The 27,571-nt window shown below is 33.9% G+C and overlaps 1 protein-coding gene across 1 annotated transcript in view; it reads left to right on the top strand.

Moving 5' to 3' along the window:
- LOC145307865 (DNA-dependent protein kinase catalytic subunit-like) overlaps window positions 1-27,571 on the top strand; it is a 72,119-nt gene that overhangs the window by 40,734 nt on the left and 3,814 nt on the right. Inside the window, exons 55-72 of the mRNA XM_080150232.1 lie at window positions 4,842-4,921; window positions 5,426-5,700; window positions 5,974-6,038; window positions 6,282-6,388; window positions 6,576-6,620; window positions 7,185-7,270; window positions 21,167-21,486; window positions 21,705-22,515; window positions 22,882-22,987; window positions 23,200-23,315; window positions 23,491-23,589; window positions 23,826-24,222; window positions 24,636-24,714; window positions 25,517-25,619; window positions 26,046-26,113; window positions 26,406-26,563; window positions 26,675-26,839; window positions 27,020-27,086. Of these exons, the coding sequence (XP_080006358.1) occupies window positions 4,842-4,921; window positions 5,426-5,700; window positions 5,974-6,038; window positions 6,282-6,388; window positions 6,576-6,620; window positions 7,185-7,270; window positions 21,167-21,486; window positions 21,705-22,515; window positions 22,882-22,987; window positions 23,200-23,315; window positions 23,491-23,589; window positions 23,826-24,222; window positions 24,636-24,714; window positions 25,517-25,619; window positions 26,046-26,113; window positions 26,406-26,563; window positions 26,675-26,839; window positions 27,020-27,086 (3,147 nt within the window). The remainder of the gene's footprint in view (window positions 1-4,841; window positions 4,922-5,425; window positions 5,701-5,973; window positions 6,039-6,281; window positions 6,389-6,575; window positions 6,621-7,184; window positions 7,271-21,166; window positions 21,487-21,704; window positions 22,516-22,881; window positions 22,988-23,199; window positions 23,316-23,490; window positions 23,590-23,825; window positions 24,223-24,635; window positions 24,715-25,516; window positions 25,620-26,045; window positions 26,114-26,405; window positions 26,564-26,674; window positions 26,840-27,019; window positions 27,087-27,571) is intronic.

Genomic DNA, 27,571 nt, shown 5'->3' with positions numbered 1-27,571 from the left:
TATTAGCAACCATAGCTTGTTACCCTCCTGTGCTTCTTTTGGTGGTTTTACATATACTTTTCTGTCCATCCTATCTCCTTGAAGAAAAGCACTAGTAATATCAGTGGTTTGTATGTCCCATCCTTCTGTAGCAGCAATTGCTAACAGAATCTTTATAGAGTGTTTCTGCACTGTTGGGCTATCAGTTGGAAAATCTCCATCTTCCTGAAATCCTCTTGCTGTTAACCTGGCTCTTACATCCGGTCCTTTTTCGGTAAGCACCCAGGTAGTTGTAATTCTCTCTTGACCTTCGTCATCAACTACGTCATAGGTGTTAAAAGCTTGTAGTTTATTCAGTTCCTCTATCTTAGCCATCATTGCTTCAGGTGAATCTCTCTTGTCTTTTGGTAACATCACTGCCATTGTTTCTTCTGTTAATAAGAGTAACGAAACCGTTTCTTCATCTTTCTCAATCCATACTTTTCTTTTATCAATGTCTTTGACTTCTAGGGTTTTTCCACTGTCTAATTTGATTGTAAAGAGAACCTTTTCATTCTCTGATTCTTCGTCACTTCCTTCTTTCTCGTACCTTATTTCTCTGTTTGTAACTTCATCATGAAAGACTTGACCATTGTCAAGTTGGAAGTTGAACCATCCACTGTGTTTTCCTGTCACTTTACCTCCATGACCCAGGATCACACCTTTTTCCCATTTTCCATCTTCGAAAATCTCTATTCTATCATTCCTTTTCAGCACTCTGGCAGCATTTTTCAATGTACCATCATCATTGATTTCCGGTGTTGGTTTTTGATTCACTTTTCTACGCTTGTGCCCTTTTTGCTTGGTGTTGTCTTGATTACTTGCTGGAATGTCGTTGTTCTCTATTCTTACATTTTCTTGAGGTTGTGTTGTCTCAGTTTGTTCCATGGGAATAATTTCATCTTCCTGAACAACTTCATTAGGTTTATCATCTGCGTCATCTTGATCTTTCTCTTCCATTCTTAGTTCAGTCATGTCGGGCACATCCGCCACGTCATTTGTTCCACCTGGCCTTCTTGTCTTGATGTTGGGATTGCCATTCTCTACTTGTATTGTTTGTTCTTGTTGTTCTGCCTTTTCTTGCTCTTCAATCTTTGTGGCTAAACCTTCTCCTGCTTTTATCAGTCTGTTTGCGCTGACTCTGTAATATACTGAACCTATTCTGATGAAAATGATTTTGTTATCTTGAAAAATCACTTTTGCTGGTCCTCTCCAGGTATCCTCACCTTCTTTCTTGAAATAGACGATGTCACCTCTCTCATATATGGTGTCACAGCTTCTAATCTTTGCTCTTAGAGCCCGTTTGATTCTCTCGCACCTCTCCGCCTTGGTGTATTCTACCCTGGTCTTGTGTATAGCATCTAGGGTGTCCATGAGAGATTTACTCTTCTCTGGCTCCTCCCATGTCGGTGGCGGGTCTTCTAGTATGTTTGGCAATTTTATTTGCCTCCCAAAGACTAGTTGATGTGGTGAGAAACCTCTTACACTAGACATGGAATTCACAGCCGTAATGGCCCATGCCAAAGCTACTTCTAGGCTTTTAGGAAAGTCCTGTTTTGTTGTGCGTACTATCGTGTCAGACGTATAGTGATTCCTTTCTATAGTCCCACACTGCCAAGGACTATTGGCACCACTAGTGAGCAGTTGCACATTCAACAAACTACCCACTTCTCTCATCTGATCGTTACAAAATTCTCCACCATTGTCACTCAGAATTTTGTCCATTCTACCAAACACAGGTAACCATTTCAAGGTGATTGCTTTGACAATTTCCTCAGGTTCCTTGCTTTTGACAATTGCAGCCATTTGATATCTGGTGAAATGGTCTATCATGTATAAAATGTAAACTCCCTTGTTTTTGTCCCATACCTTTAGGTCCAGACATAATACCTGGTTGAAATCATTTGATAGCGGAGGAGCTACTGCCGGACGGTCAGGGGTTCGCTTCCTCATTATACAACCTTCACAGCTGTCCATTATGTCATCAATCATGACTGAGAACTTCTCATGCCATTGTCCAGCTTCTTTCAAAATCGTCACAAACTGTTTCTTTGGGCGATGCCCGAATTGTTTGTGGATCTTTAATAGAGCTTTGATTTGCTCTTTCTCATTGTTATTCTCAAGTTCCGCTATGCAAACTTCATTCATTTCTTCCTTGTTGTTGAGTAGGTCTACCACATAATGTCCTGCGCTTGTTGTGTGTAGTATCAGTGGTTTTCCATTTATGGTTCCTTTATCGTTTTTCATATCTAATGCTATCCCAAGCATTTTCATTGCATTCTTTGATAGCAAAAGTGGTATATCAGATGATATTATATCGATTTCTAGCTTGTTGTATTCACCTCCAATCTTCGCTGGTATGATGTATCTTGCTTTGGCATTCAGTTTCCCTTGATTTCCAAAAAGAAACTTTCTGTCCGATTCTAACGGTCCTACCACTTTTTCCTTCATATCTTTCGGTAATGACTTCAGATACACTTTAATCCACTTTTCTCCTGCTACTGAAGCTGAACAGCAAGTGTCTAGTGCTGCCATATTCAAGGCTTCAGCTGTGAATCGGTTCAGATCCTCCTTTTCGCCTGCACAGAGAACTGTACAGAATACTCCTTGTTCGTCTTCTTGTTCAGATTGTTCCGATTCTGATGTTTCAATTAGCACTTTTTCATTTTCTTGTGTTTGTGGATTCGTCATGTAAACCATTTGATACTTCTTATTCTCTTTAAGGTGTTTTACATCAGGACATTCTCTTATTAGATGCGTTTCTGCTTTACATCCTAGACATTTCATTGGTTTACCATCTGGCCCTGGCGGGTTCAGTGGTTTTGTTCTGAATGTTCTCTTGTTGTAGTCTTTATTGTATGACGGCGCACTATTTTGTTTCTTGGTGTTGTTCTGATTTTGGTATCGGTTATTTTTGTTTTGGTATTGTGCTTTTCTGTTTGGCGGCTTCCATCCTTTGGCCATATAGGCTTCATCCATTTGGTTACTCTGAATGTCGTCTTCTTTGCATGAATTCTTTTGTGCAAGCATTATTTCATTATTTTCCTTAACTTTTTCGTTTAATTTTCCTAGAATTTCACTCATTTTTGATTTTACCGTCTCATAGCGTTTGCCGTCTTCTGTTGTTATCTTAGCTACCGACCTTATAAGCATAAATTCGTAGCTGTTGAGATCCGATGTTATCATTAGTTCTAAAGCAAACAACATGTCTAATCTTGTATCTCCTTCTTCTGGGAGAATTTTCAATTGGTCATATTCGATAATATAGTCACTAATGGACTGATTTTTCTTTCTATGTAGGTATTTAAGCTTACTATGTGTGTTGTAGATTTCTTCTTCTTGATCTACCCAAAAACGCGATTTTAAAAAAGTTATCACCTTCTCCACCCCTTTTTCATTCGCAACTAAATCATTTGTTTCCACGGCTTTTAAAATATCTTCTCTTAGCGAGTCTCCATACCTTTCTGATTTGACTGGAATTTCACTTACCAAGTGATACCCTTGTTCTGCTTTGGGAATAGATGTCGTCTTACTCCACATATCTACACATCTTACCCATGTTGAGAACTCTTTAAAATCTTCTAGATACGGGATAGGAATTGCCCTCCCATACCCGTTCCATTTATCCCTTTTCTCTGGCTCTGCCATTTTTGATTCTAGGGTTAGCTTTAAATTATCCTCCTCTGTTTTGGTGTTTTTCTCCCCCTTACACCCCTTTAAATTGATAGGGTCAGTGCCCTCTTTTCCGCTACTATTGACGGTGTCACCCCCGTCCTCCTTGGTGTTATTCTCTAAATTCCCAAGTTCGTTCGCCACTATTGACATTTATCACCCTCACAGGGGCAAATTACCCACGCAGGGGCTACTGTTTGATGTGTGTCACCCTCACAGGGGTACGTCACCCACACGGGGGTGTATGTATGTATTAAAACCTTTTTAATACGCTACGAGATTCCGTTCTCGAGATCTAAAACTGTGTTTCACTTCAAGAGAGATTAAATGGATTATGTTATTAAATCAAAACTTTGGAACATTGCCGTAGATCGTTACGTAGCCATGCTACCATTGAAGAAGTTACCTAAATGGGAGCGCAGTGGCTAAAATGACAGGTGTCCCAACTATTGAAAGAATAACATTAACACACACATCTCTTCTGAAAACATAAACAGGCTTGATGTAATTTAAAACCACGGATTAAGCTTTAACCCCAGAATCTTAACTCTGGAATAAATAAACATCATAAGTAAAATAACATAGAATAAATAATACAAAAATATATTGACTTGATGTATTTCAAATAAAACAACTTGGTGTAATGAATCACTGGTTCGAGTCCCGTCACTCCTTCCTGGCCTCTCACTCCATCCCCAGCTTGGTGTATTTCTTGCCAGCTTGATGTATGACTTGACTTGGTGTAGATTAACCTAAACAGGTTACAGATTAATCATATTAATCCTAACATAAAATATTTTATTTTTCTTCCCCCCCCTAGTTTTTTCTCACCAAGTAGGGGGAAAATGTAAAAATATTTAAAGAACTCTAAATTTTATTTATTTTATCCCTCCTACCACACATTTTTTAAAGTTTTTTTCACCAAGGAGGGGGGGGGGGGGAATGGAAAAACTGTTTTCAGTTTTCTTAATTTTTACATTTTTTTTCCTCCAACCACTTATTTTTATTTCCCCCCCCCCCCCCTGAGCAGGGGATCCCATGTAGAATATACACCCCTTCCATTAATCCTAATGTCAAATTCTTACCACCTTGTTCAAATTTTTTTAATACTCATTGCATTCTTCAGTTATACATAGTTATTTTAAAATAGGGAGTAATAGTTGGTAACGAGGATCTTATCACAGATGAATGGAAACAAATGTTTCTGACAGCCATTAATAAAATACTTAAGGTAAACACATAAGAAATAAACTTTTATTACCTATTTCTCAAAAAGGCCAATGTTCTCTTTTACTTCAAGTGATTAGGGCCTTGGGAAATTGTCAATTTTTAATTATCTACAGAAAACTAATTTTGCAAGTTGCCTGGTAAATGAAATGAGTTCTTTGAGTCTTTATATGCCATGTCCCCTAATCTCATTTTAAATGTCAGGTGATAAACATAGAACCAGTAGGTCCAATTTTTAATGTGACTTGTATGACGCGTTATGGACCGGATTCGAACCCGATACCTTTCCGACGATGTTACGATAATTTTAATATTATCTTGCCTTTCTAAAAAATGTATGTTCCATCTTCTTTGTTTGTATTTGTCTGTATTTATGTGTTTGTTAATGTCCTTGCTCTATGAAAAAATACATAAACTAACGATGCTATACATGATTTCTTTATGGCTGACAACCGGATCTAATTTATCAATTCCTAATCCATACTGGAAAATTTTTTTAATGGTTAAGGATGGCATCGGTGACAACAAAACATTAGCTGAGACTTTTCTGAATATCTGTCTCGGCCAGCAGCAGCAAAACTCTTTGGCGGCTGACTTACTTCTGGACACTGCCTACGGTGGCTTGGACATCCGGCAGGTCGGCAAAGTTGCGGCTCAGCATGGACTCAGCAAGCTTGGAATTCTTATTCTAGAAAAGTTTTACATGACTCTGGAGGCGAAGGATCAGAAAAAGTTTGTGGCCAAGCAGGAGGCAAAAAGAAGCAAGCTCAGTGAAGATTCTAGGTACTTTTATAACATTCTATTTATTTTTTTTCTTTTATTTTACTTAGTATGTTCGTTTGTATGTCTGTTTTAAATAACCCAACCCAGTGTTTTTTTAATAACACCTGGGGTTTTAGAGGTTATATGAGTTATTTAGGTATTTCAAGTGTTACAAGCTTTTGTTTTCATCAAAATTAAATACTCAGTATTTTCTATCTTTCTTTTACTATACTTTATATGATTTTTAAATAAAATGTACCTTAAAAATATATTTATGAATATTTATTTAAATAGGGTTGATCTGATTCTATGTTTGGTTGATTTGTTAAAGTCTGAAGGAGAGTCTGAAAATATGAAAGGTAAATAATATATTTTTATTACACTGATATTTTATTCTCCAAGTTTAGGGTGTCTGTCTTCTAATTAAAACATTCTATAAAATTTTGTTTTGTTATAATTTTAAACCTATGGACGTTAAATGTTGAGGGAATCTTTATATTGTTTCAAAGCAACGTTAGGTAAGGGCTACTCTCCCCCTCTATGGAATATTCCAGGTATACTAGGGCCAAAGCAAATAGTTATATTTATTCCAATTGGACTAGGTTTACTGCAAGCCAACTCCGACCAGTTGAACATTCACCCACTCACCAAGAAGGCATTGAGTGAAGAATCAAGCTTGGATTGGTCCAAGGCACTTAAAACTTATAGGAAATTATGCATTAATAATAAAGTAATTTTTAAAAAACGCATTTGGTAATTTTTTTTCTCCATATGACATGCCTCTTGAAATTTTAGCAAACTTAATTTTATAACATTGTCAGAATATACTTAACTTCTGTTACATTTAAAGATTAATTTATTAAGTTATAAAATATTGAAGCATAATTACCCAAAGGTCGCTTGTGGACGATAAACAGCTTAATGAAAGTCACCTTTCACAGGTATATCATTTTTATACGTCAAGGGGGGGGGGGGGGAGTTTGAATTCGATTGATAACTATAAAAACAAGTCCGTACGTCCAGTGCAAAATTTTATACCTACATTAATTTCATTTACTATAAGATTACAAACTCTCCACTCCCCCCCCCCCCCCCCTTACTAATAATTTTAGCTATATTCACTATAATTATAGTAAATATGAATTGGAAATAATTTAAAAATCTAATTAAAAATAAAATAGTGTGGTTTATTAAAATTCTGTTGAATAGGTATGATAAGGTTAGGTTATGTTTTTCAATTTGTTTTTAAAAATGGGGTTCAAGAACCAAACATTTTATTTAAAATTATTGAGAATGAAGAAATATAAGGAACGACACACAAAATGGAAAAATTCTTTCTTGACAAAAACTTGGGTAAAGTCCCTTTTGTGACCACGCCTCTTAAGGGGCGTTTCATCGTATTTTCACAGTACCTTTTGATAGGTTAGGAAATGTACTGTGAAAATATGACGAAACGCCTCTTAAGAGGCGTTGTCACGAAACTATACACAAAACTTTATTATTAGGAGGTGGCTCTCTGGCACAAAGGCTATTATGATTCTATGACCAAAATGGGAATGTGGGAACAGGTCAATTTGGAAATTGGAACAAGGTAATAAAAAATTTAACAACTCTCACTGGTCGCCGGAAGGGAAAAGCAGTTTTTTGAAAGGGGCTATCTGAGATTATTACAGATTCTGATTTATACATATATAGACTAATGAAAAATGCAAAAAACGAAATCAAAAGCGTTCCTTCTTGGGAGAAAATCCGAGAAAAAGATTTTAGCTATTTTTAACCTAAAATTCACATTGGCAAGCCTGCAAAAAATATAACGACATTTTAAACATGTAATTGCTCAGCACCTAGAAGTGGTAGAAAAATGCTATGCATACCATTGGAAAGCTCATAACCTCTAGTTTTCATAAAGGTATATAACTTTTTTATACTATTATTAGTTTTTAAGCTATCCTCTGAAGTATACTCAATTTTTAAAAATGCAGTTTTTTCTTGAATTTTAAGTATGATACTTGTTACACAAACCGTTTTAAAACTATATTGCTTAGCACCTAAGAGTTATATATATTATTTTATATAGGAATATTTGTATATTTTAGGTACTTTCAATTTAAAGTGTATAGTTTTTAGTAAGAACCAAGGAGGGAGGGGGGAGTTTATACACTAGTAAATGAAATGCAGTATAAAATTTTGCCCTGGTTGTTTTGTTATAGTTATTGACCAGATTCTTTTTGTAAAATCTTTTATGTGATTACATTCAGCAGTAAAACTCTAAAAATTGAATTTTGGTACTTTCCTTCTAGGGGCTAGTGGGATAAAATAGCCCCCAAAACACTAAAATTAAGATATGAGATTATTTTTAAAAACATTAAGTTGATTGTTTTAATGTAAACATTTTTGGACATATTTAATGTCAAGCTAATTTTTTTAATGTAAATTTTTATTGACTTATTTTAGCAAAGTAGTCACTAAAAATTTCATTTTGGCACTTTCTTTCTCACTTAAAATTTATTCTTATAATTTAGATATATATATCAAGATGATTTTTTAAACTTAAAATTTATTCTCATAATTTAGATATGTAGCCATATGTGGCACTTTCCTTCTTGGGGCTTCCTAAAACATATTTAAATTATAAGTCAGTATCAGATTTTGCCTGGCTGTTTTGGACTTGTTGTTATAGTTATTTTTTAAAGTTGGTTCTGCGATGTTATTGGTTATTATAAGATATGAGATTAATTTTAAAGACATTAATTAAGCTAATTTTTTTAATGTAAACATTTTTCACATAATTGAACTTAGGAGTTATTACAGATTTCATTTTGGCACTTTCCTTCTAGAGTCTAGTGGGGCACAGTTATGGAATCTCGACCACAAAGATTTTTTTATCCAATCTTGACAAGTGAGGTATTTTTGGAAAGAGGAATATACATAGAAAACGACTATGTAAATTAGAAAATCCGCAGAAATCATATTTGCAAGTTATTTGCAAAAATCTGCAATGTTATTTTGCAAAATTAATTTCTTGCCTTAAATGACTTATTTTTAAATAAATCTTTTATTAAATATGTTTATCTATAAGTTTAGAACATACTTAAGGCAAAAAAAATTCTTTAGTGTTACTTTTTTAACCCTATATATGAAAAAAGCAGTTTCTCGCAATTTATGATAAAAAAAGGTATAGGAACAAAAAATGTGTTTTTTCTTGATGTAAACACAATAATTGGCATAAAATCTATCATCCTAAATGTAAAAATCAGATATAGAATCCTTTTTAAGGAAATATAGTGCAAAAAGTAACCAAGACATTTTTGCAAAGTATGAAAATCTAAAGAAAATAGTTCTATTTGATTTTGATACACATATCAGATGAATGGATATAAAATTAGTGATCAAAAACTATAAAACAAGTTATAACTTTTTTCAACCCTATCATTGATTAAAATGCACTTTTAGGTTTACTCATTACCAAAGTTGCACATAAAAACTCATTTTATTAAGTTATTAAACAAAATAAATTCCAATCAACAATTAGGCGTTTTTTATAATGCAGTAGACCATTATGTAGTTGGTTTTTTGACATTTATTTTGTTTAATTACTTCATAAAAAGAGTTTTTATGCACTACTTCGGTAATTCTTAAACCTAAAAGTGCAATTTAATCAATTACAGTGGTGAAAAAACTTATATTATGTTTTATAGTTTTTGATCACTAATTTTATATACATTTATCTGATATGTATATCAAAAGCAAAAAGAACTATTTTCTTTAGATTTTCATACTTTGCAAAAATGTCTTAGTTACTTTTTGCACTATATTTCCTCTAAAAAGGATTCTATATCTGATTTTTACATTTAGGATGATAGATTTTATGCCAATTATTGTGTTTATATCAAGAAAAAACTTATTTTTTGTTCCTATACCTTTTTTTATCATAAAATGTGAGAAACTGCTTTTTTCATATATAGGGTGAAAAAAGCAACACTAAAGAAAATTGTTTTGCCTTAATTATGTTCTAAACTTATAAATAAACATGTTTCATAAAAAGATTTTTTCTAAATCTGTCATTTAAGGCATGAAATTAATTTTGCAAATTAACATTGCAGATTTTTGCAAATAACTTGCAAATATGATTTCTGCGGATTTTCTTATTTACATAGGCGTTTTCTATATATATTCCTCTTTCCAAAAATACCTCACTTGTCAAGATTGGATAAAAAAATCTTTGTGGTCAAGATTCCATAACTGTGGGGGTAAAACACCCTTAAAATGCAAAAATTATGAGTTCTGAGCTTATTTTCAAAGATTTCAAGTTGAACTTTAATGAAAACTTATTTCACATCATAGAAAAAAAATAATTTAGTCCTTGAAAGAGGTGTCTAATTGAAATCAATAGTGATTATTTAGTTAAGTTAATTGAAAAAAAAAGTTTTCATTAACAAAATCAGCCCAATATTTTTAAAATAAGCCCAGAACTTAAAGTTTTAGTAGGTAGTTTTGGGGGAAGTTTTACCCCACTAGCCACTAGAAGGAAAGTGTCAAACTTAATGTTTATTGATAATTAATCATATAAAAGATTTTACAAAAATAATCAGGTTAATAACTATACCAACTAGCCCAAACATCCAGAGCAAAATTTTATACTAAATTTGGGGGATGTGGAAAATAACCATTTGGGCAGGGGGGGGGGGTTTACTCGAGAACCCTTAGAGCTAGAGGGAGCTAATTTTGGATTTAAGCTTCTATGGGGCCAAAGTTACTTTTAAAATTATCGTCGACCCCCCACCCCCCCCCAAAAAATTTTTTTTTTTGGGGGGGGGGTAAAAATTTTTTTTTATTGCATTTCTCGCCGAATTAGGCAATTTGAAATCATTTAAGACCATGTTATTTTTTTCAAAAATTTTTCGCCTTACAAGCAACCCTGCGGGGGGACTTAGTCATTTTTTTCAAATTCTCGTTGAAGGTATATCTTAAATACAGTATGCTACTCTCTTAGTTTTAAAGATAATTGGATGAAATCTTTTTGATTGTGTCACTAATTACCCCAAGTTTTGGTATCTTTAAAAAAAACGGCGGCGGGACCGCCGCTCCCGCCGTCCGCCGCCGTTTTCCGCCGCCACCAAAAAAGAAATTTTTTATTGCATTTCTCGCCGAATTAGGCAATTTGGAATCATTTGAGACCATGTTATTTTTTCAAAAATTTTTCCCCTAACAAGCAACCCTGCGGGGGGGACTTAGTCATTTTTTTCAAATTCTCGTTTATGAAGGTATATCTTAAATACAGTATGCTACTCTCTTAGTTTTAAAGATAATTGGATGAAATCTTTTTGATTGTGTCACTAATTACCCCAAGTTTTGGTATCTTTAAAAAAAAACGGCGGCGGGACCGCCGCTCCCGCCGTCCGCCGCCGTTTTCCGCCGCCACCAAAAAAGAAATTTTTTATTGCATTTCTCGCCGAATTAGGCAATTTGGAATCATTTGAGACCATGTTATTTTTTCAAAAATTTTTCCCCTAACAAGCAACCCTGCGGGGGGGACTTAGTCATTTTTTTCAAATTCTCGTTTATGAAGGTATATCTTAAATACAGTATGCTGATTGATTCAGTTATGTTTAAAAAAGTATTATTTAAAAAAATCAGGTTGATATCTTTAAAAATAAGCTCAGAACTCATATTTTTAGCGTTTGGGGGGTTTTTGTGCTCCACAAGCCCTAAGAAGGAAAGTCCCAAAATGAATCTGTAATGGTTCGTTGATTCAGTTATGTTAAAGTATTATTTAAAAAAAATCAGGTTGATATCTTTAAAAATAAGCTCAGAACTCATATTTTTAGCGTTTGGGGGGTTTTTGTGCTCCACAAGCCCTAAGAAGGAAAGTGCCGAAATTCAATTTTCAAAGTTATATGTGTACATCCAGTCGTATAAGAGAGCCTACAAAAAGAATTAGGTTGATAACTATAAAAATAAGCCCACACGGCCTTCCCAAACTTTTATACTGAATTTCATTTCCTATAACTGTACAAACTTCCCCCCCCCCCCCTTACCCCAAGTACTAAAGTTTGGGAGGGCTGTGTGGGTTTGTTTTTAGAGTTATCAACCTAATTCTTTTTGTGAGCTCTCTTATATGACTGGATCTACACATAAAACTTTGAAAATTGAATTTTGGGACTTTCCCTCTAGGGGCTAGTGGAGCAAAAGACCCCCCCAAACACTAAAAATTTAAGTTCTGAGCTTATTTTTAGCGATATTGAGATGATTTTTTCTTAGAAACCTTTTAACAAAACCAAACTAAGTAATCATTGGAGATTTCATTTTGGGACTTTCCTTCTAGGGGCTTGTGGAGCAACAGACCCCCAAAAACACTAAAAATATGCGATCTGAGCTTTTTTTTAAAGATATCAACCTGATTTTTTTTGAATAAAACTTTTTTAACATAACTAGATCAACGAACCAATACAGATTTCATTTTGGGACTTTCCTTCTAGGGGCTAGTGGAGCAAAAGACCCCCCCCCAAACACTAAAAATTTAAGTTCTGAGCTTATTTTTAGAGATATTGAGATGATTTTTTTTCAGAAACCTTTTTTAACATAACCAAACTAAGTAATCATTGCAGATTTCATTTTGGAACTTTCCTTCTAGGGGCTTGTGGAGCAACAGACCCCCAAAAACACTAAAAATATCGTTCTGAGCTTATTTTTAAAGATATCAACCTGATTTTTTTTAATAATACTTTTTAACATAATTGAATCAACGAACCATTACAGATTTCATTTTGGGACTTTCCTTCTAGGGGCTTGTGGAGCAACAGACCCCCAAAAACACTAAAAATATGCATTCTGAGCTTATTTTTAAAGATATCAACCTGATTTTTTATTGGGACTTCATTTTGGGACTTTCCTTCTAGGAGCTAGTGGAGCAAAATACTCCAAAAACACTAAAAATATGAGTTCTGAGCTTATTTTTAAAAATGTCAATCTGATTTTTTAAAGAAAACTTTTTTAACATAACCGAATTAAGGAACCATTACAAAGGGGGGGCCGGGGGGCGAAAGTGACACTTTTTGAAACCAAAACTAAGAGTCAACAAAGGAACTCAACTAAAAAAAGGGTTACAGGTCTGAGATTTTGCATGGCAGTTGCTTTATAGGGGTACAATATGGAACTGTGAAGAAACGGCGGCGCAACCGCCGAAAACCGCTATTTCCCGCCGTAATTTTTGTTGCCTTTTCTCGGCGGTTTTCGGCGGTTGCGCCGCCGTTTCTTCACAGTTCCATATTGTACCCCTATAAAGCAACTGCCATGCAAAATGTCAGACCTGTAACTCTTTTTTTTAGTTGAGTTCCTTTAACTTTTAATTTTGGTTTCAAAAAGTGTCACTTTCGCCCCCCCCCCCTTTCATTTTGGGAGTTTCCTTCTAGGGGCTAGTGAAGCAAAAGACCCCCAAAACACTAAAAATATGAGTTCTGAGCTTAGTTTTAAAGATATCAACTTCCTTTTTTTTAGAACACTTTTTTAACATAACCAAACTTGGTAACTTTTACAGATTTCATTTTGGGACTTTCCTTCTATAAGCTAGTGGAGCAAAAGACCCTAAAAACAATAAAAATCTGTAAAAGTTACCAAGTTCGGTCATGTTAAAAAAGTGTTCTTAAAAAAAATCGGGTTGATATTTTAAAAATAAGGTCAGAACTCATATTTTTAGTGTTTTGAGGGTCTTTTGCTCAACTAGACCCTAGAAAGAAAGTCCGAAAATGAAATCTGTAATGCTTTCTTAGTTCGGTTATGTTAAAAAAGTATTATTTAAAAAAATCAGGTTGATATCTTTAAAAATAAGCTCAGAACTCATATTTTTAGTGTTTTTGGGGGTCTGTTGCTCCACAAGCCCCAAGAAGGAAAGTCCCAAAATGAAATCTGCAATGATTACTTAGTTTGGTTGTGTTAAAAAAGTTTTCTGAAAAAAAACAACTCAATATCTCTAAAAATAAGCTCAGAACCTAAATGTTTAGTGTTTGTGGGTCTTTTGCTCCACTAGCCCCAAGAAGGGAAGTCCAAAAATGAAATCTGCAATGATTACTTAGTTTGGTTATGTTAAAAAAGGTTTCTGACAAAAAAAATCAGCTCAATATCTCTTAAAACAAGCTCAGAACTTAAATTTTTAGTGTTTGGGGGGGTCTTTTGCTCCACTAGCCCCTAGAAGGAAAGTCCCAAAATGAAATCTGTAATGGTTCGTTGATCTAGTTATGTTAAAAAAGTTTTATTTAAAAAAAATCAGGTTGATATCTTTAAAAATAAGCTCAGAACGCATATTTTTAGTGTTTTTGGGGGTCTGTTGCTCCACAAGCCCTTAGAAGGAAAGTCCCAAAATGAAATCTCCAATGATTACTTAGTTTGGTTTTGTTAAAAAAGGTTTCTGAAAAAAAAATAATCTCAATATCTCTAAACATAAGCTCAGAACTTAAATTTTTAGTGTTTGGGGGGGTCTTTTGCTCCACTAGCCCCTAGAGGGAAAGTCCCAAAATTCAATTTTTAAAGTTTTATGTGTAGATCCAGTCATATAAGAGAGCTCACAAAAAGAATTAGGTTGATAACTCTAAAAACAAACCCACACGGCCCTCCCAAACTTTAGTACTTGGGGTAAGGGGGGGGGAAGTTTGAACAGTTATAGGAAATGAAATTCAGTATAAAAGTTTGGGAAGGCCGTGTGGGCTTATTTTTATAGTTATCAACCTAATTCTTTTTGTAGGCTCTCTTATACGACTGGGTGTACACATAAAACTTTGAAAATTGAATTTCGGCACTTTCCTTCTTAGGGCTTGTGGAGCACAAAAACCCCCCAAACGCTAAAAATATGAGTTCTGAGCTTATTTTTAAAGATAGCAACCTGATTTTTTAAAAATAATACTTCTTTAACATAACTGAATCAACGAACCATTACAGATTCATTTTGGGACTTTCCTTCTTAGGGCTTGTGGAGCACAAAAACCCCCCAAACGCTAAAAATATGAGTTCTGAGCTTATTTTTAAAGATATCAACCTGATTTTTTTAAATAATACTTTTTTAACATAACTGAATCAAAACTTGGGGTAATTAGTGACACAATCAAAAAGATTTCATCAATTATCTTTAAAACTAAGAGAGTAGCATACAGTATTTAAGATATACCTTCATAAACGAGAATTTGAAAAAAATGACTAAGTCCCCCCCGCAGGGTTGCTTGTTAGGGGAAAAATTTTTGAAAAAATAACATGGTCTCAAATGATTCCAAATTGCCTAATTCGGCGAGAAATGCAATAAAAAATTTCTTTTTTGGTGGCGGCGGAAAACGGCGGCGGACGGCGGGAGCGGCGGTACCGCCACCGTTTTTTTTTAAAGATACTAAAACTTGGGGTAATTAGTGACACAATCAAAAAGATTTCATCCAATTATCTTTAAAACTAAGAGAGTAGCATACTGTATTTAAGATATACCTTCATAAACGAGAATTTGAAAAAAATGACTAAGTCCCCCCGCAGGGTTGCTTGTAAGGCGAAAAGTTTTTGAAAAAAATAACATGGTCTTAAATGATTCCAAATTCCGAAAAAAAAATAATCTCAATATCTCTAAAAATAAGCTCAGAACTTAAATTTTTAGTGTTTGGGGGGGTCTTTTGCTCCACTAGCCCCTAGAGGGAAAGTCCCAAAATTCAATTTTCAAAGTTTTATGTGTACATCCAGTCATATAAGAGAGCTCACAAAAAGAATTAGGTTGATAACTCTAAAAACAAACCCACACGGCCCTCCCAAACTTTAGTACTTGGGGTAGGGGGGGGGGGGGGAAGTTTGTACAGTTATAGGAAATGAAATTCAGTATAAAAGTTTGGGAAGGCCGTGTGGGCTTATTTTTATAGTTATCAACCTAATTCTTTTTGTAGGCTCTCTTATACGACTGGATGTACACATAAAACTTTGAAAATTGAATTTCGGCACTTTCCTTCTTAGGGCTTGTGGAGCACAAAAACCCCCCAAACGCTAAAAATATGAGTTCTGAGCTTATTTTTAAAGATATCAACCTGATTTTTTTTAAATAATACTTTTTTAACATAACTGAATCAACGAACCATTACAGATTCATTTTGGGACTTTCCTTCTTAGGGCTTGTGGAGCACAAAAACCCCCCAAACGCTAAAAATATGAGTTCTGAGCTTATTTTTAAAGATATCAACCTGATTTTTTTAAATAATACTTTTTTAACATAACTGAATCAAAACTTGGGGTAATTAGTGACACAATCAAAAAGATTTCATCCAATTATCTTTAAAACTAAGAGAGTAGCATACAGTATTTAAGATATACCTTCATAAACGAGAATTTGAAAAAAATGACCAAGTCCCCCCCGCAGGGTTGCTTGTTAGGGGAAAAATTTTTGAAAAAATAACATGGTCTCAAATGATTCCAAATTGCCTAATTCGGCGAGAAATGCAATAAAAAATTTCTTTTTTGGTGGCGGCGGAAAACGGCGGCGGACGGCGGGAGCGGCGGTCCCGCCGCCGTTTTTTTTTAAAGATACCAAAACTTGGGGTAATTAGTGACACAATCAAAAAGATTTCATCCAATTATCTTTAAAACTAAGAGAGTAGCATATTGTATTTAAGATATACCTTCATAAACGAGAATTTGAAAAAAATGACTAAGTCCCCCCGCAGGGTTGCTTGTAAGGCGAAAAATTTTTGAAAAAAATAACATGGTCTCAAATGATTCCAAATTCCGAAAAAAAAATAATCTCAATATCTCTAAAAATAATCTCAGAACTTAAATTTTTAGTGTTTGGGGGGGTCTTTTGCTCCACTAGCCCCTAGAGGGAAAGTCCCAAAATTCAATTTTCAAAGTTTTATGTGTAGATCCAGTCATATAAGAGAGCTCACAAAAAGAATTAAGTTGATAACTCTAAAAACAAACCCACACAGCCCTCCCAAACTTTAGTACTTGGGGTAAGGGGGGGGGGGGGAAGTTTGAACAGTTATAGGAAATGAAATTCAGTATAAAAGTTTGGGAAGGCCGTGTGGGCTTATTTTTATAGTTATCAACCTAATTCTTTTTGTAGGCTCTCTTATACGACTGGATGTACACATAAAACTTTGAAAATTGAATTTCGGCACTTTCCTTCTTAGGGCTTGTGGAGCACAAAAACCCCCCAAACGCTAAAAATATGAGTTCTGAGCTTATTTTTAAAGATACCAACCTGATTTTTTTTAAATAATACTTTTTTAACATAACTGAATCAACGAACCATTACAGATTCATTTTGGGACTTTCCTTCTTAGGGCTTGTGGAGCACAAAAACCCCCCAAGTCCCCCCCGCAGGGTTGCTTGTTAGGGGAAAAATTTTTGAAAAAATAACATGGTCTCAAATGATTCCAAATTGCCTAATTCGGCGAGAAATGCAATAAAAAATTTCTTTTTTGGTGGCGGCGGAAAACGGCGGCGGACGGCGGGAGCGGCGGTCCCGCCGCCGTTTTTTTTTAAAGATACCAAAACTTGGGGTAATTAGTGACACAATCAAAAAGATTTCATCCAATTATCTTTAAAACTAAGAGAGTAGCATACTGTATTTAAGATATACCTTCATAAACGAGAATTTGAAAAAAATGACTAAGTCCCCCCCGCAGGGTTGCTTGTTAGGGGAAAAATTTTTGAAAAAATAACATGGTCTCAAATGATTCCAAATTGCCTAATTCGGCGAGAAATGCAATAAAAAATTTCTTTTTTGGTGGCGGCGGAAAACGGCGGCGGACGGCGGGAGCGGCGGTCCCGCCGCCGTTTTTTTTTAAAGATACCAAAACTTGGGGTAATTAGTGACACAATCAAAAAGATTTCATCCAATTATCTTTAAAACTAAGAGAGTAGCATACTGTATTTAAGATATACCTTCATAAACGAGAATTTGAAAAAAATGACTAAGTCCCCCCCGCAGGGTTGCTTGTTAGGGGAAAAATTTTTGAAAAAATAACATGGTCTCAAATGATTCCAAATTGCCTAATTCGGCGAGAAATGCAATAAAAAATTTCTTTTTTGGTGGCGGCGGAAAACGGCGGCGGACGGCGGGAGCGGCGGTCCCGCCGCCGTTTTTTTTAAAGATACCAAAACTTGGGGTAATTAGTGACACAATCAAAAAGATTTCATCCAATTATCTTTAAAACTAAGAGAGTAGCATACTGTATTTAAGATATACCTTCAACGAGAATTTGAAAAAAATGACTAAGTCCCCCCGCAGGGTTGCTTGTAAGGCGAAAAATTTTTGAAAAAAATAACATGGTCTTAAATGATTTCAAATTGCCTAATTCGGCGAGAAATGCAATAAAAAAAAATTTTTACCCCCCCCCAAAAAAAAAAATTTTTTGGGGGGGGGGTGGGGGGTCGACGATAATTTTAAAAGTAACTTTGGCCCCATAGAAGCTTAAATCCAAAATTAGCTCCCTCTAGCTCTAAGGGTTCTCGAGTAAACCCCCCCCCCCTGCCCAAATGGTTATTTTCCACATCCCCCAAATTTAGTATAAAATTTTGCTCTGGATGTTTGGGCTAGTTGGTATAGTTATTAACCTGATTATTTTTGTAAAATCTTTTATATGATTAATTATCAATAAACATTAAGTTTGACACTTTCCTTCTAGTGGCTAGTGGGGTAAAACTTCCCCCAAAACTACCTACTAAAACTTTAAGTTCTGGGCTTATTTTAAAAATATTGGGCTGATTTTGTTAATGAAAACTTTTTTTTTCAATTAACTTAACTAAATAATCACTATTGATTTCAATTAGACACCTCTTTCAAGGACTAAATTATTTTTTTTCTATGATGTGAAATAAGTTTTCATTAAAGTTCAACTTGAAATCTTTGAAAATAAGCTCAGAACTCATAATTTTTGCATTTTAAGGGTGTTTTACCCCCACAGTTATGGAATCTTGACCACAAAGATTTTTTTATCCAATCTTGACAAGTGAGGTATTTTTGGAAAGAGGAATATATATAGAAAACGCCTATGTAAATAAGAAAATCCGCAGAAATCATATTTGCAAGTTATTTGCAAAAATCTGCAATGTTAATTTGCAAAATTAATTTCATGCCTTAAATGACAGATTTAGAAAAAATCTTTTTATGAAACATGTTTATTTATAAGTTTAGAACATAATTAAGGCAAAACAATTTTCTTTAGTGTTGCTTTTTTCACCCTATATATGAAAAAAGCAGTTTCTCACATTTTATGATAAAAAAAGGTATAGGAACAAAAAATAAGTTTTTTCTTGATATAAACACAATAATTGGCATAAAATCTATCATCCTAAATGTAAAAATCAGATATAGAATCCTTTTTAGAGGAAATATAGTGCAAAAAGTAACTAAGACATTTTTGCAAAGTATGAAAATCTAAAGAAAATAGTTCTTTTTGCTTTTGATATACATATCAGATAAATGTATATAAAATTAGTGATCAAAAACTATAAAACATAATATAAGTTTTTTCACCACTGTAATTGATTAAATTGCACTTTTAGGTTTAAGAATTACCGAAGTAGTGCATAAAAACTCTTTTTATGAAGTAATTAAACAAAATAAATGTCAAAAAACCAACTACATAATGGTCTACTGCATTATAAAAAACGCCTAATTGTTGATTGGAATTTATTTTGTTTAATAACTTAATAAAATGAGTTTTTATGTGCAACTTTGGTAATGAGTAAACCTAAAAGTGCATTTTAATCAATGATAGGGTTGAAAAAAGTTATAACTTGTTTTATAGTTTTTGATCACTAATTTTATATCCATTCATCTGATATGTGTATCAAAATCAAATAGAACTATTTTCTTTAGATTTTCATACTTTGCAAAAATGTCTTGGTTACTTTTTGCACTATATTTCCTTAAAAAGGATTCTATATCTGATTTTTACATTTAGGATTTTTACATTTAGGATTATACTGTATTTAAGATATACCTTCAACGAGAATTTGAAAAAAATGACTAAGTCCCCCCGCAGGGTTGCTTGTAAGGCGAAAAATTTTTTGAAAAAATAACATGGTCTTAAATGATTTCAAATTGCCTAATTCGGCGAGAAATGCAATAAAAAAAATTTTTACCCCCCCCCCTTTTTTTGGGGGGGGGGTGGGGGGTCGACGATAATTTTAAAAGTAACTTTGGCCCCATAGAAGCTTAAATCCAAAATTAGCTCCCTCTAGCTCTAAGGGTTCTCGAGTAAACCCCCCCCCCCTGCCCAAATGGTTATTTTCCACATCCCCCTTTCATTTCCTATAAGTGTATAAACTCCCTTCCCCCCCCTTCATTGTATTTTATAACTAAACAATTGGGGGTTGTTTCACCCCACTAGCCCCGAGAAAGAAAGTGTAAAAATGAAATCTTAACTTCCTACATAGCTCAATTATGTGATAAAGTTTACATTAAAAAATCAGCTTAATATCTTTTAAAAAAACCTCAAGTCTTAAATTTTGGTGTTTTGGACAAGCCCAAAAACACCACGGGCATAATTTTATACTGCATTTCATTTCCTATAAGTGTATATAATATAATTTTATTCAGGTTCGTGTAACTAGTATCAAACTTAAAAATTAATGAAAAAACTGCATTTTTAAAACTTGAGTATACTTTAGAGGATAGCTCAAAAACTAAAAATAGTACAAAAACGTTATATGCCTTTATGAAAACTAGAGGTTATGAGCTTTCCAATGGTATGCACAGCATTTTTCTACCACTTCTAGGTGCTGAGCAATTACATGTTTAAAATGTCGTTATATTTTTTGCAGGCTTCCCAATGTGAATTTTAGGTTAAAAAAGATATAATTTTTTTCCCCGGATTTTCTCCCAAGAAGGAACGCTTTTGATTTCGTTTTTTGCATTTTTCATTAGTCTATATATGTATGTATATATCAGAATCTGTAATAATCTCAGATAGCCCCTTTCAAAAAACTGCTTTTCCCTTCCAACGACCAGTGCTCTATACTTAAGGGTTTGATGTTAGGAAGGAAGGGGACAATGGGCTGTTTATTACACTAGTCCCCAAAGTTTTTAATAAAGTTGGCTTAACAACTTTGGGGACTTTAAATAAATTCTAATTGGTTGATTCATGAAGTTCGGTGTCCAAAAGTTTCAACCAATAATTGTAATCTACAGAAGAGGGAATTTTGTTTTACCATTGGGGATGTACATCAAATTGTTGCCATTGTCTTATCCCTTTATATCTCTGGGTGTTTGTTATATGTTTTTAAATAAGACTTATAACATATTGTTTTGTTCGCGTCATTCTTGTCATTGCATTGGTTGAGATATATCCTGTGGAAGGCAATAAAATTTTTTGTTAGGATTTTTGTCAGAATCATATATCTTTCCTTTTTTGAGCTTTTTTCATTTTTGATTTCTGGTTCTTCCACTTAGGTATTCACTTATTTCTGCTCATTACATAAATTGACCCAACTTTAATAAACAAAAATAGTTCTTCTTTAATTTTAGACTGGGAAATGTAGACCTGTGGAGTTTGCCTTACTCTGACAGTGTTATCTCAGGCTGGCTCACCAGTGCTGTTCACTTGGGAACAGCTGAGCAGAGCAAATGTGAAGCATTGTTCAATTTCATCAACAATTCTGTTACATCCAATCAAACCACAATGGAGCAAAATTATCCATTTCAACTTGCTGCAATTGCTGCAGTAAAGGAGAAATATTTTGATGCGGCTAGAATTGTTAAAGAAGCAATTATAAGTTCGAGATTGAAATTGTTTGGACAGGATGATGGAAACTTTAATAGTTCCGGAAATATTCACAGTCTACAAGGTGAATATTTTATATTATTTTTCAAATCAAATATTCATTAGGTACTCAATAGGATTTTTATTTCTATTTCGAGGATTAATGAAAAGAAATTATTATGCCCGAAAAAATAAAGGGTGGTTCTTACATTTTTATAATACGAAAATACATAAATCTTTTTTCATTTAGAAAAGGCATCAGTTTTTATGAAAACTAATCTTGTCAATAAACCTTTTTCTTAGTGTTGCTTGAATTATCTAGCTACCTAAATCAGCTGGAAAGTGGACGAATAGACATCAATAGAACAGAAAATGTGTGGACTCAATGTCATCCTGTTCCTGGCACAAGTGGAGAAAGTTGTATCAAAGATTGGGATTCTATTCTCACAACAAGAACCTTTTTCATTAACAAACTCTCCTCACAATCACAGCCAATTAAATCTGACAACTTGATGCTATTAAAAAATGCTTTGGCTATGAATTATGTTAATCTAGGCTTGACTGCAATTGAGGATAAAAATCCTAAATATGCTAAAAGAGGGATGGATCGTCTGAGAAGTCTTGGTGCTCTTAATGATGAAGTTAAATGTTGTGAAAGATCATTAATTTCTAGAATTGTTTCTTATAATAATGGTAAAAGAGACAATATGACAGCTGTCGACAGCTTTTGTTTTGTTTTTAAACAGCTTGCTAAATCATACGATGGTGAAAAATCCGGAAAATTAATGACAGATACTAAAGATTTATTCCATTGTCTGCTGGAAATTGTAGATGAAGAAAAACAAATTAGACCATCAGCAATAATACGCCAGCTTAGATCCATAGAACAAGCAAGTTTTAATAATATATTTGCAAATATTGAAGATAACAATGAGAAGCTTAAAGAAAATATTGTCTTTAAAGTTCTTGATTTTTTCATGAAAGCACATAAAGCTGAGAGTTACTCGGTAGCTGATGACCTAATGCAAGGTGCTAACTTTACCCATGAATTATGGAGAAAGGAGAGAGATAAAGTGGAAGATGGTGGACATCAGTTTTCTCTACTAAGCGTTAGGTAACAAAAAAAAACTTATTTTTGTGGAATACATTTTTTTTGGAAAAATGGATGAAGTCTTTAAATCTTGTATCAAAATTTGTTTTTGTCTTTATTTGACGTTATTCTTAAATTCAAGACATCCTAGAGGACATTTTACCAAAGGTGGTCATAATTGTTGGCTCAAAAACTTTGGGTACTTTAATTAAAATTTTGATTGTTTTTTTTCAAATTAGTAGTTTCTAAAGTTTACAACTATTAATTTCTATCTACAGAAAGGGTATTTTTGTTTTTCTCCATGCTTGGTCATGGTCATGGGGATTTTCCTGCTAATATTTTAAAAGCTTTTTGTGCAAGGTATCTTTTTTGAGGATTGCTTACATTTAGGTATCACCTGAAGGCCATGGAGTTGGGAAGCTTAACTGCTAGGCAAATGTTTCCAAGATGCCTAGATCTTGTCAAGAATGGAGATAATAAACAATTTTCTTGTCAGGTCAGTTCTAAATTTTAGATTAACCATATTTCTTTTGGTCATATTTTACCAGCAAAAAGCTATTCCACTATTTCGTTTTGTGATTTATTTTTATATGTTTGTGTATAGCCAAGATATTTATTTGGAAGGATTTGTTCCGATAGTTCGACATCCAGAAAAGGAAGGCGAAACATATTTTTCTAGTTAAATTATGTATTTTACTCTCGTTGTAGGATGAATTTGTGGAAGGGTGGAGCAAAGTTCCAGTTTGGATGTTGATCCCCTGGAGAAATCAGCTGATCTCTTGTCTGGACACTCTTAGTTCAACTTTTACACCTCTGCTTTTAAGGTAAATATTTTTTTATTTTTTTTTGTAAATAATTCTATTGTTAAATGCATTTGATTTACTTTTTGACTCAGTGATAGATTAATGGTATTTCATGTTATCCCCATAAACTTTATTTTAGTCTATTATTCCCTAAGGTGACATTATTTGAAAAAAAAGCAATAAATATTTTACACAGAATGGTAGAAGAATATCCACACGCACTGGCTTATTCAATCCTAGCATCAATTTCTACCAGCCATGACCTTTCTGATGAAGCTTTGTCGGCCATTTACAGGTAATTTTCTTGGTTAGGCATAAAATTATGTGATCTCTGTAGAGAATATTAGGTTGATAACATGTCCTTGGAGACAAAGTGGGGGAAGGTAGGTCATTTTTTACCTAGTGAAAAGTGACATTTACTTTTGTGGAATATGAATAAATGAATTATTGGAACTAAAGCTACCTTAGTGTAAAAACACAGATCTAAGAATTTTATAGAATATGTTAAATGAGCCTTAAAATCTTATTTAGGTTGAAAGACAAATGTGATGGCTACAGCATGTATGAGAAGCTAGTTGAAAGTATGAAATATTTGGTCCATCCTGCAATTCTAATCTATGACCTGGCCTCCTCAATAGAGTTCAACATGAAAGAATTTCCAAAGAACTATCAAATAAGAGTAGCACAAGAATTTCAAAATTTCAAAGTTGCTTATCTAGAAAGCAATGAAAATATGATAGGTCAAGTGTTTACAAAATATTTTTCAAATGATGTGAAAACAAAGCTGGAGAAGTTAGTTAGCAAATGTGATGTTACAGGTCTTAAAGAGTTATACCAGAGAAGTAAAGAAAGTATCAGAGGAAGCTATAAGCTTGCGGATTTAAGTCCATACCTCGCGGAGTTTCTTGCATCCAACCACAGTGTTCAGGTGAGCAAAAGTTTTAATGCTAGTTATTCTTCAATTTTTACGATGTGAAATTGTGTTTGTTATAAGTACAATTTAATCTTTTTATTTAAACAAACTTCAAACAATAATCTGTAGGCCCGATTAGTATAACCCATCAGGGAGGGAGCGAATATTGGGCTGTTTATTACATTAGCCTAAAGTTTTATAATATCGTTTTCTTATTCGAAGGCTCAACAACTTTGGGGACTTTTATCTTATTATGATTGGTGGATTCATTAAGTTGATTGTCCAAACTTTTCAACAACTATTTGTAATCTACATAAGTGATAGTTTTGTGTATTATCATTTGGGATGTACTATGTACATCAACTTATTGGCCATAGTCTTATCCCTTTAGATACCTGATTACTCATATTAATTTAATATTTCACAAGGTTGAAGTTCCTGGACAGTATGATAATTTCTATCAACCTTTGCCTAATCAACATGTCTTGCTTTCCAGCTTTGCTCCAGGTAATATTCTATGGATATTGAAAAAATGGCTATTATAATGTGCAATTATATGATTAAAACCAGTTTTTTAGCCACGAGATGTCGAAGGCACCGGATAACAAAACTGGTTTTAATATTATGATTGTAAATTTTTATATTCGTAGAAAACTAGATATAATTCGGTAGATACATGATTTTTCAGTATAGCTGAGAACCGGTTCTTATCCATTTGATATTAATCGGTTTCGAAGCTGTACTGGAAAAAACCTTAATTTATTTTAAGATAAATTCAGCTGTTTAATTAAATATCCTATTATATAAAGTAGTAAGCGTTTTTGTCTCGCTGAACCGATATTGTTCTCCATTACAGTGAAGCTTCTGGGAAGGTTTTAAACTATTTTTGGAGAGGGTGTTTTCACCCCGCCCTCCCCCCCCCCACAAAAAAAAATATTTTTTTAACTCTTATGAAACTCAAATTTATCATGGGCTGAGGTCGAATTTCCCTCCTCCTACCAGTGCCTCTAGAGGCTTCTAGGGGGCGTAGCCGCTAGTATACATTTGTATAACATAACCCTTAAGGTTTTGCCCAATATTGGAGTTTAATAGATTCCTATTTTATTGAACAAAAGGCTTGGGCATAGATTATATAAATAAAACCGGTTTTTCTGGTTTTGTTTTGTATGCAACAGGTGTGTACTGCTGCGAGAAATTAGCCAGTACATGTAAATGTGTACATACATTTTATTTCAATATTTTTTTAGGAAGGCCGTAACAAAAATATAGATAAAAAGTGATTAAGATTTTGAATAATCTGCTATTTCAGGCGTCAGCGTGTTTGACTCAATTCGTAAGCCAATGTTATTGACAATATTGGGTAGTGACGGACGTAAATATCCGTTCATTGCCAAGGCGGGAGAAGATATTAGGCAAGGATTATTCATTTTTGTCATGGACTACACAGTACACATTATTGTTTTCTGCTAATTGATGAAACTTCTGAAAAGCCTTCAATTTATTGTTTGAATTCCCTAGCTTCATTATCAGTTATAAATGTTGACAATCTGATAAGTTTACCATTTCCCCCCATAAATGCATAAGCTAATAAAGGCTGAATATCATTCATATGATCATTTATTGCCCATTGTTCTATCCCTTAAATCATCAAAGGGATATATGCTGATCTTATGGGGCGATTTTTCTCGAAATAGTTATATACCTTCCCAGGACCTATAATAAGCTCAAAATCAAAGGAAAACATATCGGTTCAGCGGTTAGCGAAATCCTTCAGAACCGTCAGACACACACACACACTCACACAAATAGACATAGAATGTTAATCCTTGATATGAAAGGCTTGATCAACGAATTGAAAATCTGTTCTCCCTATGTAATGTGTGCATCAATGGTGGAAATCAAAAAGGTAATTTTACATTGTTAAGAACTAAAAACAGTTTTTATTGCAAAGCACAAAGAAATAATGGGTGGACAAAAGGACAAAGTGAGTTATAGAGCAGATAGTGGTCATATAAAGAAAATGAGAGGAAAATAAAAAGAAATAGTAAACCCCCTTTTGTAGCATGACTGTCGGACTAAGTATTTATCTGAAATAGCAGCAATGAAAATTACATTTACCCCATATCATTACTGACGGTCTGATAGACAATGTGAATTATAGAGTAGCTTCACGACCAAAAATACTGAATATTTTCTAGGAAGCAACTCGCTTAACATCAGAACCTACAACGTGATACCACTTTCCGATAAATTGGGGCTAATAGAGTTTGTGCGGAAGACTAGTCCAGTTTGGGACTTCTTGAGTCTGGCCAAAATGCCAGCGGATATAAACGATGCATCCAACAGACTTCTAGAGGTAATAGTTTTGCTTGTTGGCCATACCGTATTCGTTCTAAAAACTTTATGTAATACGATGTGAAGTCAATTATATATATTCTAAATAATATTGAACTTTAACTTATTATAGGGCCTAAAGAAGAAAACAAAAAAGAACCAGCCACGACAAGCCTATTTAGATGGTTTAAAACTACGCAGCCAGGACATAGTTGATAACTATGAAGCTGCCGTGGCCTGCACAGACACAGATCATCTCAGGGTTGCCATGCTCAAACTCAGCTCTGGTCATCAACAGGAATGATACACATTCATAGAAGCATAGTTTTGTTGGAGTAACATAATGTGGATATAACAAGGCATATATAAAATTGATTGTCATGTCAAAAGAGAAATTTAGCATAATATAGAAATAACATCAAGAGAATGGATATTTTGATAAGGTTTCAATTTGATGAATGTATGTTATTTTTAACAGTTTTACATGTTACGGAACAATTTTGTCAGCAGCTACGCTGTTGTATCCACAATACAATGGATATTAGGTATAAGCATTTTAACATTAAATTTTTAATACTTTTCCATCTTATATTCTAAAGTGACAATACGTATATTAGTATTTTTTTAAATCAACAAAGATCTCGTATTCGGCCAGAATGATCGTTTCGTAATTCAGTGGTCCATGAGTATGATGGCAAAGCCACTTTATGCCTAACTTTGCATAACAAACATATACAAAAGAAAAATGAAGAAGTAATGTTAACTGAACAAGTTTTTTTCTATGTTTCACAATTCTCTTTTTAGTGGATTGAAATTTGCCTTAAATCATACCTTTTGTTGTTTGATTTTTCCACTGGCGATTAATTTAACATAAGAGTAAAACACTAAAGGGAGGAAGGGTTAAATAACTTTATCTCCCCATAATAATGTCCTTCTGCCACCTCTCAATTTGGCCATTGAAATTTGAACAATAGTGTTGGGTATATTAACACAGCCAAGAAGCAGAAAACAATTTAATAGCAGACGACAA

This window comes from Acartia tonsa, chromosome 2, assembly GCF_053477335.1.
Source record: "Acartia tonsa isolate MP-2025a chromosome 2, ASM5347733v1, whole genome shotgun sequence".
NCBI lineage: Eukaryota > Metazoa > Arthropoda > Copepoda > Calanoida > Acartiidae > Acartia > Acartia tonsa.
The sequence above is the reverse complement of the archived record's forward strand: the minus strand, read 5'-3'. Positions and strand labels throughout refer to the sequence as shown.